The sequence below is a fragment of the Etheostoma spectabile genome, chromosome 24 (assembly GCF_008692095.1).
Source record: "Etheostoma spectabile isolate EspeVRDwgs_2016 chromosome 24, UIUC_Espe_1.0, whole genome shotgun sequence".
NCBI lineage: Eukaryota > Metazoa > Chordata > Actinopteri > Perciformes > Percidae > Etheostoma > Etheostoma spectabile.
The window spans coordinates 11,308,145-11,323,410 of NC_045756.1; the positions used below are offsets into that span (position 1 = coordinate 11,308,145).

General features: G+C 40.0%; 1 protein-coding gene across 1 annotated transcript in view; it reads right to left on the reverse strand.

The window, feature by feature from the left end:
• Window positions 1-5,176: 5,176 nt before the first annotated feature.
• LOC116674133 (sodium/potassium-transporting ATPase subunit alpha-1) overlaps window positions 5,177-15,266 on the reverse strand; it is a 35,318-nt gene continuing 25,228 nt past the window's right edge. Inside the window, exons 11-23 of the mRNA XM_032506627.1 lie at window positions 15,120-15,254; window positions 14,528-14,720; window positions 14,220-14,395; window positions 13,469-13,605; window positions 13,110-13,260; window positions 11,002-11,170; window positions 10,682-10,836; window positions 10,455-10,578; window positions 7,638-7,783; window positions 6,635-6,765; window positions 6,088-6,189; window positions 5,820-5,911; window positions 5,177-5,305 (exon numbers count right to left, since the gene is read on the reverse strand). Of these exons, the coding sequence (XP_032362518.1) occupies window positions 5,196-5,305; window positions 5,820-5,911; window positions 6,088-6,189; window positions 6,635-6,765; window positions 7,638-7,783; window positions 10,455-10,578; window positions 10,682-10,836; window positions 11,002-11,170; window positions 13,110-13,260; window positions 13,469-13,605; window positions 14,220-14,395; window positions 14,528-14,720; window positions 15,120-15,254 (1,821 nt within the window). The 3' untranslated portion in view covers window positions 5,177-5,195. The remainder of the gene's footprint in view (window positions 5,306-5,819; window positions 5,912-6,087; window positions 6,190-6,634; window positions 6,766-7,637; window positions 7,784-10,454; window positions 10,579-10,681; window positions 10,837-11,001; window positions 11,171-13,109; window positions 13,261-13,468; window positions 13,606-14,219; window positions 14,396-14,527; window positions 14,721-15,119; window positions 15,255-15,266) is intronic.

A 15,266-nucleotide genomic window follows, 5' to 3' on the forward strand; every position in this document is an offset into this window, starting at 1 on the left:
GCAAAATGTGGCCGTCAGATTGACACACACAGAAACAGAGTCCCCGGGCCCTCCAGGATTCCCAGCTCCCGACATTCTGCTGGATATGGAAGACTGGAGGCCAGCTCACCGTCCAACGCCTGTACACTGGCCAGCAGTTGCAAAAGTCGCAGTCAGAGGTAAATTCCAGCAGAGATGGTCTTGCTTGTCCACGTAGTCAGGAACGTAGCCATTCGTCGCAGCGGATAGTCACCTTCACCTTTTCCTTTTGTGGTTACTCAGATATTTACATTTCAAAACCTGGACCAACCAGGCTAGCAGAGACAGCAGAAGACTGGGAAGTTGATTTCCAAATCCCGAGAAACGACTTGTAGTCATGAGATGGAGAGACCACAGTGTTAACTCAGCTGTTAAAGGTCCCATGGCATGAAAATTTTACTTTATGAGGTTTTTAACATTAATAAGAGTTCCCCCAGCCTGCTTTTGAATGGTGATAGGTGTAAACCAAGCCCTGGGTATCCTGCTCAGCTCAGATGGGTTGATATGAGGTCATAAGGGGAAAGGTTACCTCCCCTTTCTCTGCTTTGCCCGCCCAGAGAATTTGGCCCCCCCATGAGAGAGAGACACGGCTTTCAAACGAGCAAAGTGGCAGTTGGTTCAGATACAGTATTAGGGGACCACTAAGGTATATATAAAAGAGCCTTCAGATACAGTATCAGGGGACCACTAAGGTCTGTATAAAAGAGACTTCAGATACAGTATTAGGGGACCACTAAGGTCTATATGAAAGAGACTTCAGATACAGTATTAGGGGACCACTAAGGTCTATATAAAAAGAGACTTCAGATACAGTATTAGGGACCACTAAGGTCTATATAAAAGAGCCTTCAGATACAGTATCAGGGGACCACTAAGGTCTGTATAAAAGAGACTTCAGATACAGTATTAGGGGACCACTAAGGTCTATATAAAAGAGACTTCAGATACAGTATTAGGGACCACTAAGGTCTATATAAAAGAGACTTCAGATACAGTATTAGGGACCACTAAGGTCTATATAAAAGAGACTTTGAACACACTATTAGGGGACCACTAAGGTCTATGTAGAAGCATAGAAAAAGAACCATGTCATGGGACCTTTAACATTTGAAAACTTAACCGGCCTGTTGGCTAACTGGCCGAGGCTAGCAGAGTTGGCAGGAAGTTAGCAGAGTCAGCAAGACACTGGTAATTGTGACTTTGCAAGCATTTTGATGATGCTCATCAAACATTTTTAACACTGTTACTCAACTGTGCATGTCCCGTTATGGCAAGTCAAAATTCAGATGGATGTTAAGCCAAATAGAATATTAAATCATCGCTTCCACCACTAGGGACGACTGACCTCCGGCCTATATATCAGAGGCTCCTGCAGAGGGAGAAGCCCCAAGAACGCTCAGTTAAAATATGGAATAGTGACAGTGATATGGTCTTGCAGGGATGTTTCGATTGCACAAACTGACATTTTAAATGCCTTGATGTATATGAACGGGTAGTCACAATATCTGACTACATAAATTTCTATGTAGACACAGTCATACCAATAAAAACCACTAAAGTCTTTCCAAACGACAAGTCCTGGATCTCCAAAACATTAAAGCTTCGTATAATTGAAAAAAAAGCATATTGGAATCAGGATGACACAGCCAAAGAAGAAATACAGAGATAGATTAAAAGACAAATACAGCTGGTTAAGTACAGGTACAGACAGTAGATTGAGGCAATCCTGGTGGCTCCCGTGAGGCATTGTAGGGGATCAAGACCGTGACCACTGTCCCCACACAAGGGCAGAGGGAAACCTTCCCTGAAACTGCCTGGAAGTGAGGGACTGGAAAGGGCAAACCAGCTAAACAGCTTTTTTGTTGCTTTAAGAGCAGCAGTGATGCTGGGGCTGGCATCGTGCTGGCCTCTCCTCCCCCTGCATCTGTCCTGAACATCAGACAATCGGATGTCTTTCACCTTTTTCACTGTCAGTCACTGTCAGTAATCCATGGAAAAGCTCTGGCCCTGACAAAATCCATGGTAATATCCTTAAGCACTGTGCAGAACAGTTAGCCCCTGTGTCCACTGATATTTTAACTCATCTCTTAACCTCTGTAAAGTCCCTATCCTGTGGAAAACATCTCCAATAGTGCCCATGTCAAAACTGCCAAGACCCAAGGATCTTATGACTTTTGACCAATAGCACTGGCATCACTGGTCATGAAGTGCCTGGAGCATCTGGTAAAGAGGTACACTGTTTCCCAAAGCCACCATCTTATGGACCCCTGCCATTTGCTTACCACGCCTCCAGGGAGGTGGATGATGCAATTTTGACATTAATGCACCTTTTGCACACTCACCTTGAGATACCAAAGACTCATGCTAAGACTCTATTTGTGGCCATTTCATCTGCGTTTAACACCAAGATTCTTGCAGACCTTTTAGCCAGTGAATTATATCTTAATACAGATATTATTTATTGGATCATGAACTTTCTCACCAGTAGAATCCTGCGGGTCAGACTGCTGTCATCTCTGTCTGATGCGATGACAACATCCACATACCCAATTCTCTTTTGTACCTCAAGCCATAAAAGCCTTAAATCAGTCAATAAGTCAGGCCTAGTCAAACGACCAAGGGTGTATGGTGTATTGTAGTGTGTGATGTATGTTCTTCATATTACGTCTGTCAGTGTCTGATGTATGGACTATATGTTTGTATCATATGTCTGATGCAAACCCAAATGCCTCACGAGGACAGTAAAGTCATCTACTACTACTACTACTACTACTACTACCTCTACTAAAAGCTAAAGAGCGGTGGTGTTCAGGACTGAACCGAGTCACAATTTGACCTTGTGTGAGCTTCTTTACCTTAGTCTTTAGAAAAACTACTCTTCTATATTCAGGGGCATCAACGACAATATGATAAAACAATATGGTCTCATTGCATGGACATATTCCTTTTGGAGCAGGGACTAAATTGTATTAAGACTTTGCTACTGATACATGGCTTCAGACTACGACCGAATGCTCACATTTTGGGAACATTTTTTGAGAAAGTGCGACACGCAAATTTTATGTCAAAAAACGAGGCGGAAGCGAGTCTGCAAGAGCGGGGGGGGGGGGGGGGGGGGGGGGGGTTCATAAGTGATTATGAATCTGCAGTGCATCTTGCTTTCATCGACGTCAGGTCCCTTCGTAACCACATGTCTAGCTTAAAATTGCATCCGTTAATTTTGGTTTTGTATGTTTAAAGATTTGCTGGATTTTGCATCCTTGGTTATTTGAATTTTTCTTGATACTTCACCCAGGTTTTGATCGAAATATTGTAAACACTTATGAGACTGCATTTGTGAATGGCCAGTAATTCACATCTATTTTGATTAAGTGTCATGGATTGAAGTAGTGGCAAGCACATAGTACATAGTATATAGAAGACGAAAAAGGAAGAAGAAGAATGTGTTAGATCTCTCTTAACACTGCAATTTTAAAGTAGGAAGCTGCTGAGCTGCTGAGTTATTGCGCTCCTCTTCTTAAAGTATTTAAAGTCTCTTCTTCTGAGTGTGTGTGTGTGTGTGTGTGTGTGTGTGGTGTGTGAGTGTGTGTCTCTGTGTATCTTTTCATTTCTCAGCAAGCAGTGCGTGGGAGGACGGAGACTGTAGCTGCTTGAAACTCCCAGCGCATGATGGATATTGGATTAGACATCATCCCAGTGCCTTTTGGTAAACTAAATGCCCGACCATTTCCTTAACAACCTGGAGACAGGGCTGTTTCTACAAAGATCACAATGCCAGAATCTGTGTATCCATCTATCTATTTATCTAAAGTTGCAGGAACGATTACAACTTAACTTTAGAATGTCTAACTTAACTTTAGAATGTCTAACTTAACTTTAGAATGTCTTACTTAACTTTATGTCTAACTTAACTTTATAATGTCTAACTTAACTTTAGAATGTCTAACTTAACTTAAGAACGTCAAACCTAACTTTAGAATCTCTAACTTAACTTTAGAATCTCTAACTTAACTTTATAATGTCTAACTTAACTTTATAATGTCAAACCTAACTTTAGAATGTCTAACTTAACTTTAGAATCTCTAACTTAACTTTATAATGTCTAACTTAACTTTATGTCAAACCTAACTTAGAATGTCTAACTTAACTTTAGAATCTCTAACTTAACTTTATAATGTCAAACCTAACTTTAGAATGTCTAACGTAACTTTGGAATGTCTAACGTAACTTTATAATGTCTAACTTAACTTTATAATGTCTAACTTAACTTTATGTCTAACTTACTGTAACATTATAAGGTCTAACTTAACTTTAGAATTTTAATTTAAATTTAAAATTTTCAAACTTAACTTGGGAATTTGTCTATTTAATTTAAGTTTAATTTAACTTTAAAAAGGTCTAAAAATTTTTTATTTTAAAAATTACTGTAAATTAAAATGTCTAATTTAAACTGAAATTTTAGTCTAATTACTGTAATTTTTTTTTAGAAAGTCTAATTTAAATTTTAAATTTTCCCAACTTTAACTTTATTTTCTAATTTTAAAAAGGGTTTTTTTAACGAAATTATTAGAACGTTCAATCAAATTTTATGTTAATTTCCCTGTAATTTTATGAAGTCAACTTAATGTTGGTAGGGGAAAGAAAAAAAGGGGTAGCAGCAGGGGGGGGGTTGGATCAGACCTCTCTCTTATATTAAAAATTATTTTATTATATGAAGAGAGAATGAGAGAGAGGAGAGGAGGGGAGAGGATGAGAGAGGGGAAGAGGGGATATATGGGAGATAATATAGATTATAAAATTTTATATAAAATTATATATAATATATATATATATATATAATAATAAAATAGGGGTTTTTTGTACCCCAAAAAGATTTTCCCACTTCCAGGACACAAACCCACACAAAAAAAAGGAGCACAGGAAGGGTTTGTGGGCCCTAAACGGGGCCCTTTTTATTGAACGTTTAAAAATTTTTAAAAAAACATGTAAAAATTTGGGGCCTGTTTCAAAAAAAGGGGCACGCATAGGTTGCAATGTTCTGGTTAATGTCTTTATACCCTTAAATTTGTAAAAAATTCATCACGTTCCTTTTCCAGTATTTGTCTACTAGTAGTATAAAAGCACCCCTAATAAAAAAAAATTTCCCAAATTTTTGTTTTTTAAGGGGTTTAAATTTTTTAAACCCGAGCAGCAAGACAATATTCATGCAACGACGGTGGTGGAGGAGGAGATGCGAGGTGCCCGGGGAAGGCCGGGTTTTTAATAGTAGGTCTTTTTCCCACCCAACGGGCCCACACGGAGGTAAAAAAAAAAAAAAAAAAGATTTTAAAGACAACTTCTTGGATAAAACGGATATAGTCTAAAGTATACAGAGTATACTAAACCTACTGTAGCTGCAGAAATAAAGGTAAAGTGATACATGGGAGAACCATTGCAGACTTTGGTACATTGTCAGTTAAGTCCTGTATCAGTGTTTCACTTTACATACATAGATATTTTGTTGTTGTTGTTCTTTTTGTGACTAATCTCATATCTTTTCTTTCTTTTATCTTTATCTAAAGCATGCAAAGAGACTGGATGATAACAAAAGAGAGGACTAAGACCTACGTTTCTCCACCCACACTAAGCATAAGAATTATCCACAAGGCAGAGGGAGGGGGAAGAGGAAAAACAAGAGACAAATGGGGCAGAAGAGATGGAGAAGAAGGCAAAACAAAGTGTGGAGGAAAAACAACAGCAGAGCGAGCGGGAAGAAGGATAATACAGTAATACATAATAAAAAGCACGGATTCTGGACTCACCCCCTGGGCTGCGTCTGAGGATCAGCTTACGGATTTCATCATAGATAAAGATGAGCAGGGAGTAGGGGAAGGCGCAGAACCACCAGTTAGGCCTGGAAAACACACACAAAAAAAAATAAAATAAAAGAGAGATGAGAAACTGATCCAGTGCCCTGAGCCGGGATGAGCAATATGTGGTAGATATGTGGTAGGTGGAGAGAGCACGGAGTCAGCTGGATCTGTGCATGGCTTCCTGGTGAATTGGGAGGTAAGTTGGTACTTTACTCACTTGAGAGGGTACATCCTGAGGGCGACGCCCATGCCCGGGCAGTAAGAGAGGAAGGCGGCCAGGGCGGTCTCCTCAAACAGCCCAAAGATCAGGATCTTGTTCCTGAAAGCACAAGGGGGGGGGGGAACCATTAAGACCGGGTAGGTTCAGGGAAAATGAAACCTGAGACCCGAACAGCAGTTTGAGTGATTGAAAATAGCTAGGATTGTCAACAAAAATTATAGACTTCATCATCTCGGCGCCAGGATTTCTAACTGTTGAAACAAGGCTCTGACACAAATCACAGTCTCAAGTAGATTTTAAATACAATTCATACGGTTTAGAGCCCAAAATAAACACTGAAGTCATGTAGAGGTCTTCCTAGAAAAGCACAACAGCTAGTGTAATATGGAAAAGGAGGCGTGACATTGAAGATGGCAGCTGTTTCAGTAGCAGAGAAGACACTTGGGGGGGTATTTTCTGAACAACTCCAAACGTAAACAGTTCAGAGTAGGACGAGCATACTGAGGTGCTTTAAATATATATTCTGCTTGTTTGTAGTACTCACTTCATGCCCTGCTGGAAGACGGAGTTCCTCCTGGTCTTACAGATGATCAGATCGGCCCACTGGACGACGACAATGCTGGCGAAGAAAGCGGTGTGGCATGTGAACTCCACGATCTTCCTCTGCTCGTAAGTCTGACAGGGAACACACACACACGCGTCAGAAAACAGGTTTAACAGACTTAGACTTCTCTTTATTAATCATTTTGGGATGACTCCTGCAAGGAAACTGAAATTTCCAGCATCAGTTTTAGCAAGAAAACAGTATAGAAGACAATAATAATAACCACCACCACCACCTTTGGCTATACAAAGACAAAGACATTTACCATAAATTTGCTATAAATTATCAGTCTAAGTGTCCAGGTACTTATGTGAGTCCAGGTGTATGTGTGTGTGTATGTATGTATGTATGTAGCATGTATGTACTCTATGTATGTATGTATGTGCTGTATGTATGTATGTGCTGTATGTATGTATGTATGTATGTATGTATGTATGTATGTATGTATGTATGTATGTATGTATGTATGTATGTATGTACTGTATGTACTCTATGTATGCATGTATGTATGTGCTGTATGTATGTACTGTATGTACTCTATGCATGCATGTATGTATATGCTGTATGTGCTGTATGTATGTATGTATGTATGTATGTACTCTATGTATGCATGTATGTATGTGCTGTATGTGCTGTATGTATGTATGTATGTGCTGTATGTATGTACTGTATGTACTCTATGTATGCATGTATGTATGTGCTGTATGTATGTACTGTATGTACTCTATGCATGCATGTATGTATGTGCTGTATGTATGTATGTGCTGTATGTATGTATGTATGTATGTATGTACGTACTATGTGTATGTACTGTATGTATGTATTGCATGTATTGTCCTCTCTGCCCTATTCCCGAGTGAGGAGTTTTATAGTCTGATGGCGTGAGGGACAAAGCAGGTGGTGAGGACCAAATGATAACCTCTGTGCAGGAACTGGTACTGACCCACTGCTGTCCGTAGCTGTCCTCCAGATCGTTGATGTATTTGTTGTCCCAGTTCACTCGGATGCCCAGCAGGGTGGAGGGCAGGAAGCCGTTTTCAGCCAAGATCACAAAGTAGGTGAAGAAACCTGCCAGCGCCTGTATCATACCTGCAGGATAAAGACGTGATTGGATGAAGTAGAGCTAGGCAATATATCGGTATTATATCGATATCGTGATGTGAGACTAGATAACGATTTTGGATATCATAATATGACATAAGTGGTGTCTTTTCCTGGTTTTAAAGGCTGCATTACAGTAAAGTGATGTCATTTTCTGAACTTACCAGACTGTTGTAACTATTCTATTATTTTCCTTTACCTACTTAGTCAATATATCCATATTACTTATGATTATTTATCAAAAATCTCATTTGGTAAAATGTTGCGAAAGCACCAATAGTCAACACTAGTATTGTTGTAGTATGGATAGAGGTATTTGGTCAAAAATATCTTAATATTTGATTTTTTTCAATAGCCCTAGGATGAAGGCATCAAGTCAAGAAGTCAAAATCTATTTGAGCGAGTCAACGAATCAATCTGATATCTGATATTGATGTCTTTTGAGCAGTTTTAAGCCATAAATGAATGCTGTTAATTAGTCCATTTAGAATGTGAAACTAAGCCAGGAATGAAACGGCAAAACAAAGTGGCCTTGTGGTACTTTGGGAGAAATATGATAAATGACTGGGTCAGTACATTTGATTAGTCTTTGGGGGGGGGGGGGGGGATTTTAAGAACTAATCCATTTGATGAATAACTGAAATAATAATAACTGAAAAAAATTAGGTTGTCTTCTACGAAATTAGAGGCTTAAAGGGAACCCAATATTAGATTTTATAGTTCATACTTTTATTTTGGAGTTCTACTAGAACATGTTTACATGCCTTAAATGTTCAAAAGACACATTCTTTTGCTCATACTGTCTGTCTGAACCAGTGGCGGCGCATATATATATATATATATATATATATATATATATATATATATATATATATATATATATATATATATATATATATTATATATTATATATATATATATATCTCAGTATATTTTCTTCCAGTCAGCCAGCTAACCAGGAGAGCTGAAAAGACCTGCTACTCTTCCCTATCGTATGCACAAAATTAATCTTAGGCATTAATAAATCAATCTTGGCCATTAATAAATCAATTTAGGTGTTGATCTGCCCTTCTGTTTAATTCTGAATTTCTCTGTAAGGAAGACTTTCAAATGGCTTCTTCATAATCAGGGCGACAATATTAGCATTGTCTAGCATCGTGTGCAGTTTGCTAGCTGGCTAGTTCCCCCCTACAACACTAGCCTAGCCCACTGTATGAGTGAGTGAGTGAATGAATGAATGAATTAAGGAACGAACAATCTAACAAAACTATATTAAACTCGAAGGAGGAAATGTGGGAATTAGGTTGAACTGAAACAAGGAATGTGGTGTATGACTGTATGAAATGTATGATGAAAATTGGCTAAGCGATTTCACCGAGCACATACCAACAAATAGGCTGCAGCAGTTCGTCTTTCAACAACATTTGCAAAATTAACGATGGAACTGAGCTTGTGTAGTTTTGGCTACTTTTTATATTACAAAATCACTGTCAATCCAAAGGAGACGCAGCCTTTCAACAGACCCTCCAATCATCATGCAGAAGCCCAGAGTCCAGGCCAGCCCACTCCTCCATTCACCCACAGAGATGCTGAGTGTCCGTGGGCGGGACCAATCGAAGTATTTATCCAATGAACATCTAGTTATGAGGCACTTAAAAACACTGTTCAAAGCAGCGCCACTGAAGTCCATGGACGCTAGGCTTCAACAGGGAACGTATGAGAAGGATTAAACTAATTTGTCTTCAAGGTGAACATATTATAATGATTTTTAGTCCGCTCTGATTGGTCAGTGTTTGCGGGTCTTCGGCATCTGCACTCTTGGAGTCTCTGCACCGTCACAGTAGCGGGACTATGTATATAACATTGGTTGTGACATAACCGTATACAAGTTCTGACGGCCCGTTTAAAGGCACAGTTTTTGTGCATTTCTCTGCAGATTGAGTCTTTTGAGAATTTTTACAATATTTGACTGTTTACACGGACGTCGGTCCATTTAAAATGGCTGCTGCTCTGACCAATCTGTTACATTGATTTGAATGGGAATGGCCTTCGTATCCATTTTATTCCTCCGAACATGACTTGATCAAGAAAATGAAAAGGTGGTCTGCTCTGTTGTGCAATAATATTTTGAAAAGGGCAACGGCATGTCTCAACAGAAATATTAACATAGCAACTTTGAGAAAAATTATTACCGGAAAAAACAGATTGGTCTTATAAGGTTGGAAACAGGCTCAGGGGGGTCAAACCTATTCTAGGCTTCATAAACAGGGAGGGGAAATCAAAAGCCAGAAGCACTGCTCTGGCACACACACACACCCAAAACACACACACACACACACACACACACACACACACACCACCACACACACACACACACCACCACCCCCACACACACCAAACACACACACCCCACACCACACACCCACACCCCACACACACCACACACACACACAACACACACAAACACACACAAACACACACACACCCCACACACACAACCCCCCTATTTCTGGTGCAGCTATGTTCTAGTATCTTAGAAACCCAGATAGTGACATCCCTTTCCAGAAAAAATCTAACGAGGGGCCATAGACCGGTTGCGGTTTGATTATCAGTGTAACTTGGTATATTTGGACTTCTAATCACAAGTATATCTGTTTACCGATCTGTCCGTAGGCTATGCTGATGAGCCTTTCATTCACCAGTTTGTCGGTTTTGGGGTTTCTCGGCTGTCTCTTCATGATGTCGCTCTCGGCTGCTTCATAAGCCAGGGAGATGGCAGGGACCTGGGAGACAGGACACAGTCAATGAGGACGTTGACTTGGAGAACCTAGAATCAGAAATATGTGCCATTTTAGACATTTTGACAGCAAATGTTTCCATCTTCACCATATCAGTTCCCAGGTCAATGCAGAGGATGGTGACGGTTCCCAGGGGCAGAGGGATGTTGGCGATGATGAAGAGGAGGAAGGGTGTGATCTCAGGGATGTTACTGGTCAGAGTGTAGGCGATGGACTTCTTCAAGTTGTCAAAGATCAGACGGCCTGGCGGGAACATGAGACAAGTCATACAGTCATTTTTATAATTTTAACCCTTCAGCTAAATACGAACATTAAAAATCCAGTGAAATTATTGTCATGTCTTTGCTAAATTTAAAGTCATTCAGCTCAAAAAGCTTTAAAAGTATTCGGTTAAGTAAAATCCGTTACCTTCTTCCACTCCGGTAACAATGGAGGCAAAGTTGTCGTCGAGCAGGATCATGTCAGCGGCCTGCTTGGAGACGTCAGATCCAGAGATCCCCATGGCGACGCCGATGTCGGCCTTCTTCAGAGCCGGAGAGTCGTTCACACCATCACCTGTCACAGCCACGATGGCTCCCTGCAGAGAGAGGGAAGAGGAAAACGTGTGTGGAAATTATAGTCACAAAGAGAAGGAAAAGTTACGTAAAAATGATGAAAGAAATGTAAAAGGAGCAAAAATAACCAAAATGTTTGACTCAAGCCGAGAGAAGTCCATTGATTTGTGTGTGTGTGTGTGTGTGTGTGTGTGTGTGTGTGTGTGTGTGTGTGTGTGTGTGTGTGTGTGTGTGTGTGTGGTGTGTGTGTGTGTTGTATATAAAAAATAAAACTTATTATTCCAGTTTACAGACTTCCACTTTGGAGAAAAGTCACCATCTTTGCTGTTGAGTGGCACTTTCATAATCCTAACAACTAAAGCAGGATTTTAATTTTACAGATTTACTTAAATATTTTTCAAATAACATTAAGACAGTGATTATCTGTTTCTCACCCATTGGCATTCGTTATGTGACATTACACACACATAATATTCAATTTTTTTCCCTCTAATTCTGTAAAAAACGATTAAGCTGTTTACATGGCTAAAGAAAGTGAATATTCCACTAATGTTGTCGTTTACATGTAGCTGTACAAAATACCATTTTTTTCCAAAGTTAACTAGCGGCGTCGGACTTGCTGGACCACAGCGTCCCTCTTCCACTCCTTCAACCAGCTTCTTGAAAAGCTCGGCGTAGCCATTTATACGTATTTCCAAAAACCTGTTGATATCCAATACTTTGATCATGTTTGAAAGTAGCTGTGTTTCTCCTTATCGGCTCTCCAGCCGAGCAAACTGGTGGCTGTGTTAGTCTGTATACGGAAACCATAGCAATGCACAGAGTTGTCCAAAGAATGCCTCTAAAACCCAAATAATCCCAGAATACCCCACATGTCTTAATAAGAAAAAGCTCTATTCAGAATAAGGCCTTTTATGGATTATCCATGACCTGTATTAAATTTGTAATATTGTCATATTCGGAGTAATAGTGGAATATTGGTGTGAATTAGAAACTAGACAGTGCTGACAAAAATATAAACCAAGATTATGTTACTGTATTGCCTACTTCTCGCCGAAAATGTTTTCAGAAACATATTTTAGCGCACCGTTTGGCTGAAATATGATAGTTTGACAGGAAGTGGGCGCCGTTCCCGTTTTCCATATTGAAAAATACAGAGGCTAAACTGTATTGATCTACGTAATAAGTATAAGGTAAAAGAAACTCCTGTATTGAATTTGTGATTATTTGGCTAAAGATTTCTATTTCTTTTGTTCTACCTTGCGGACACACCCACCAAGCTTTATGCAAAGGATTATGTAATTACATCACAAATATGCAATGACGTTTCATATCAGTGGAAAACGTTGTGCAGGTGAATTAAAGTTATTGGGCTCGTAATATGAAACGTCAAAAACAACTCATCACTCTTCAGGAAACATGTGGGATGCGCTGCAATACTTTATGGTAATACGTTGTTGGAAGTCTAACACACAGAATGCAACTCAATAGTATTCTATTTGGTTATTTACCAATATATCTATTTTGGCAGAAATATATTATGCAGTCAGAGTTTTCTTAATTACAAAAAGAAGGCCGACGGTAATGTTTGCGGTTGCCCTTGATCAGGCGATACACAAAAACATTTTTATGAATAAATAAAACCCATACTCCCACAACTCTAAACAGTTGGCTCTGTCTCCTGATGCACTCGTGAATATTAATGTGAGGTCACAGCTTGACAAATGTTATGCTCGATTATTATTTCAACTTGGTCATCACACCAAAGTAATATTCATGAATAAGCGTTGGGGGATAGGAGTTTTAAATACTGACTCGTGGATTTACATAGTAAGTCATATAGTGAGGCACATTCTGGGTCCACCTGTTTTACAGAATGGCTGTAGAGACTCATAAGGGCAGAAAAAAAAAAAGAAAACACCTCCCCGACACACACCGCCTGCTCATCTGTGTGGTCCCTACCTGTCTCTGGCAGCCCTCCACAATGATCAGCTTCTGCTGCGGGGAGGTTCTGGCGAAAACGATCTCAGTGTGGTACTTCAGGATGTCGTCCAGCTGCTCTGGGGCCAGATCTTTCAGGTCTCCACCGTGGATGACACAGGCCTTGGCATCTCTGGAAGGAAGCCAAAGCCGTTAGGTGGACTTGCAGTTGCACAACACCAGAATAATTAAAAACCTTTAGGACTTTTTGAAAACACGCGCTAAGTTGGTCTAACTTGAACACATTCAGAAGCAAATGGAACCTTAGGGTACAGTACTCCAGATGTGTTTCCATGACAACTGGAGCATAAGTACTTAGGGTTCCTCTGTTTAGTCAGTACCTTGGGTTGACTTCGTTGACTGGGATGTTAAGACGCGCCGCAATGTCCTCAACAGTCTCGTTGCCTTCGGAGATGATGCCCACACCCTTAGCGATGGCCTTAGCTGTGATTGGATGATCCCCGGTTACCATGATGACCTAGGACAACGGTAAACATTTGATCAAGCCTGGGGATTTCAGTTAAAATTCTTCCATTTTGTCATTTACATGACCACTAAGAAGTAGAGATGAATGGTTATTATGGCCATTTGTAGGACATACAAATTGTGTATTTATATTTTAGACATAACCATAAGTAATTTTAAAATTTAACCCTCATGTTGTCCTCGGGTCAAATTGACCCGTTTTCCTATATCAATGCTCTTTTTAGACTACCCAATTACCCATGATTCCACACAACACAAGTACAAATCTCTACTTTCATTCATTTTGGGGTGTCTTGCTCAATTTTAAAGCATTTGTAAAAAAAAATTGAAGTTGTTTTGAAATAGTATTGAGTAAAAGTTGACATATTCCAGTCTGTGATTATTCATCAACATACATTCCTCTGATTTTTGCCAAAATAATTCCTCATTTCTGCTTTTCTAACTAAAAACATTGGGTATAGTTTCCTGTAATGATTAACATTGAAATAAAAGTCAAAAGTGATGAAAAAAGGGACAAAAACGTAAGAAAAACATCATTGAAAAACGTCAACAAAATTGTTGATTTTAAATTTTGAAATAATACGGCTCCGGTTTATACGGCTTTACCTTGATTCCAGCGCTCCGGCATTTGCCCACAGCGTCGGGCACAGCAGCACGAGGAGGGTCGATCATGGACATGAGGCCGATGAAGCACAGGTTCTCAGTGGGGAAGTTCACCTCATCAGTGTCAAAAGCAAAGTCCTCTGGGAACTGGTCGTTGGGCAGGTTGAAGTGGCAGAAACCTGGAGAAAAAGCAGTTTTGGATGGGAAATATTGCCCAATGAAGTGGTTTTCAGAGGGGGGGGGGGGGTGTCTAAGTTTCTGCTCTCTTAATCAATTCACTCATCTCAATCCCAGCAGCCGTCCATCCTTACCCAGAACTCTCTCTCCCAGACCTCCCAGTTCCAGGTAGGCGTTCTGGAAAGCGTCTTTCAGCTCTTCGTCCAGAGGCTGCTCCTTGCCCTGAATCATGATGGTGGAGCAGCGGTCCAAAATCCTCTCTGGGGCACCTTTCATCACCAGCAGGTGCTTGGACTCCTCAGGTGTTTCATTTTTGTGAATGGAAAGCTAGGAGCACATGAGAAACAAAAACAGGTCAGTTTACGCATTCAGGTGTTGATATCTGTGCTCATGTTTTTTTCAATCTAAAATGCCTGATTTGAGCAACGCTCGTTGTAAAGCATAAAAATCGAGAAAAGAGATGAACAACAACGCAAGCAACAAACTATGTTTTGGGATTTCTTGAACTTTAAGCTTAAGCTAAAGCCGAGAAGCCAATCCATTAATCCATTTTTAACAATGCTCAAAAATCATAAAGGTTAGCACAAAGACATAAAACATATGAAATTTCAAAACATTAAAATGTAGCGGAAATCAATATTCCTGTAACAGCACCTGAAAACAACATGACGGACAATTGGTCTCCACATACTGTACTTATGATTCAGCTAGCTCCTCGTTCCATACCTGGTACTTGTTAGTAGAGTTGAACGGGATCTCAGATATTTTGGGGGTTTTGTTTCTCATTTCCTGGACTGATCCGCAGCACAGCTCAATACATTTCAGCAGAGCCGACTCCGAGGCGTCCCCAGCCACGTCTCTCTGGTGGAGGAA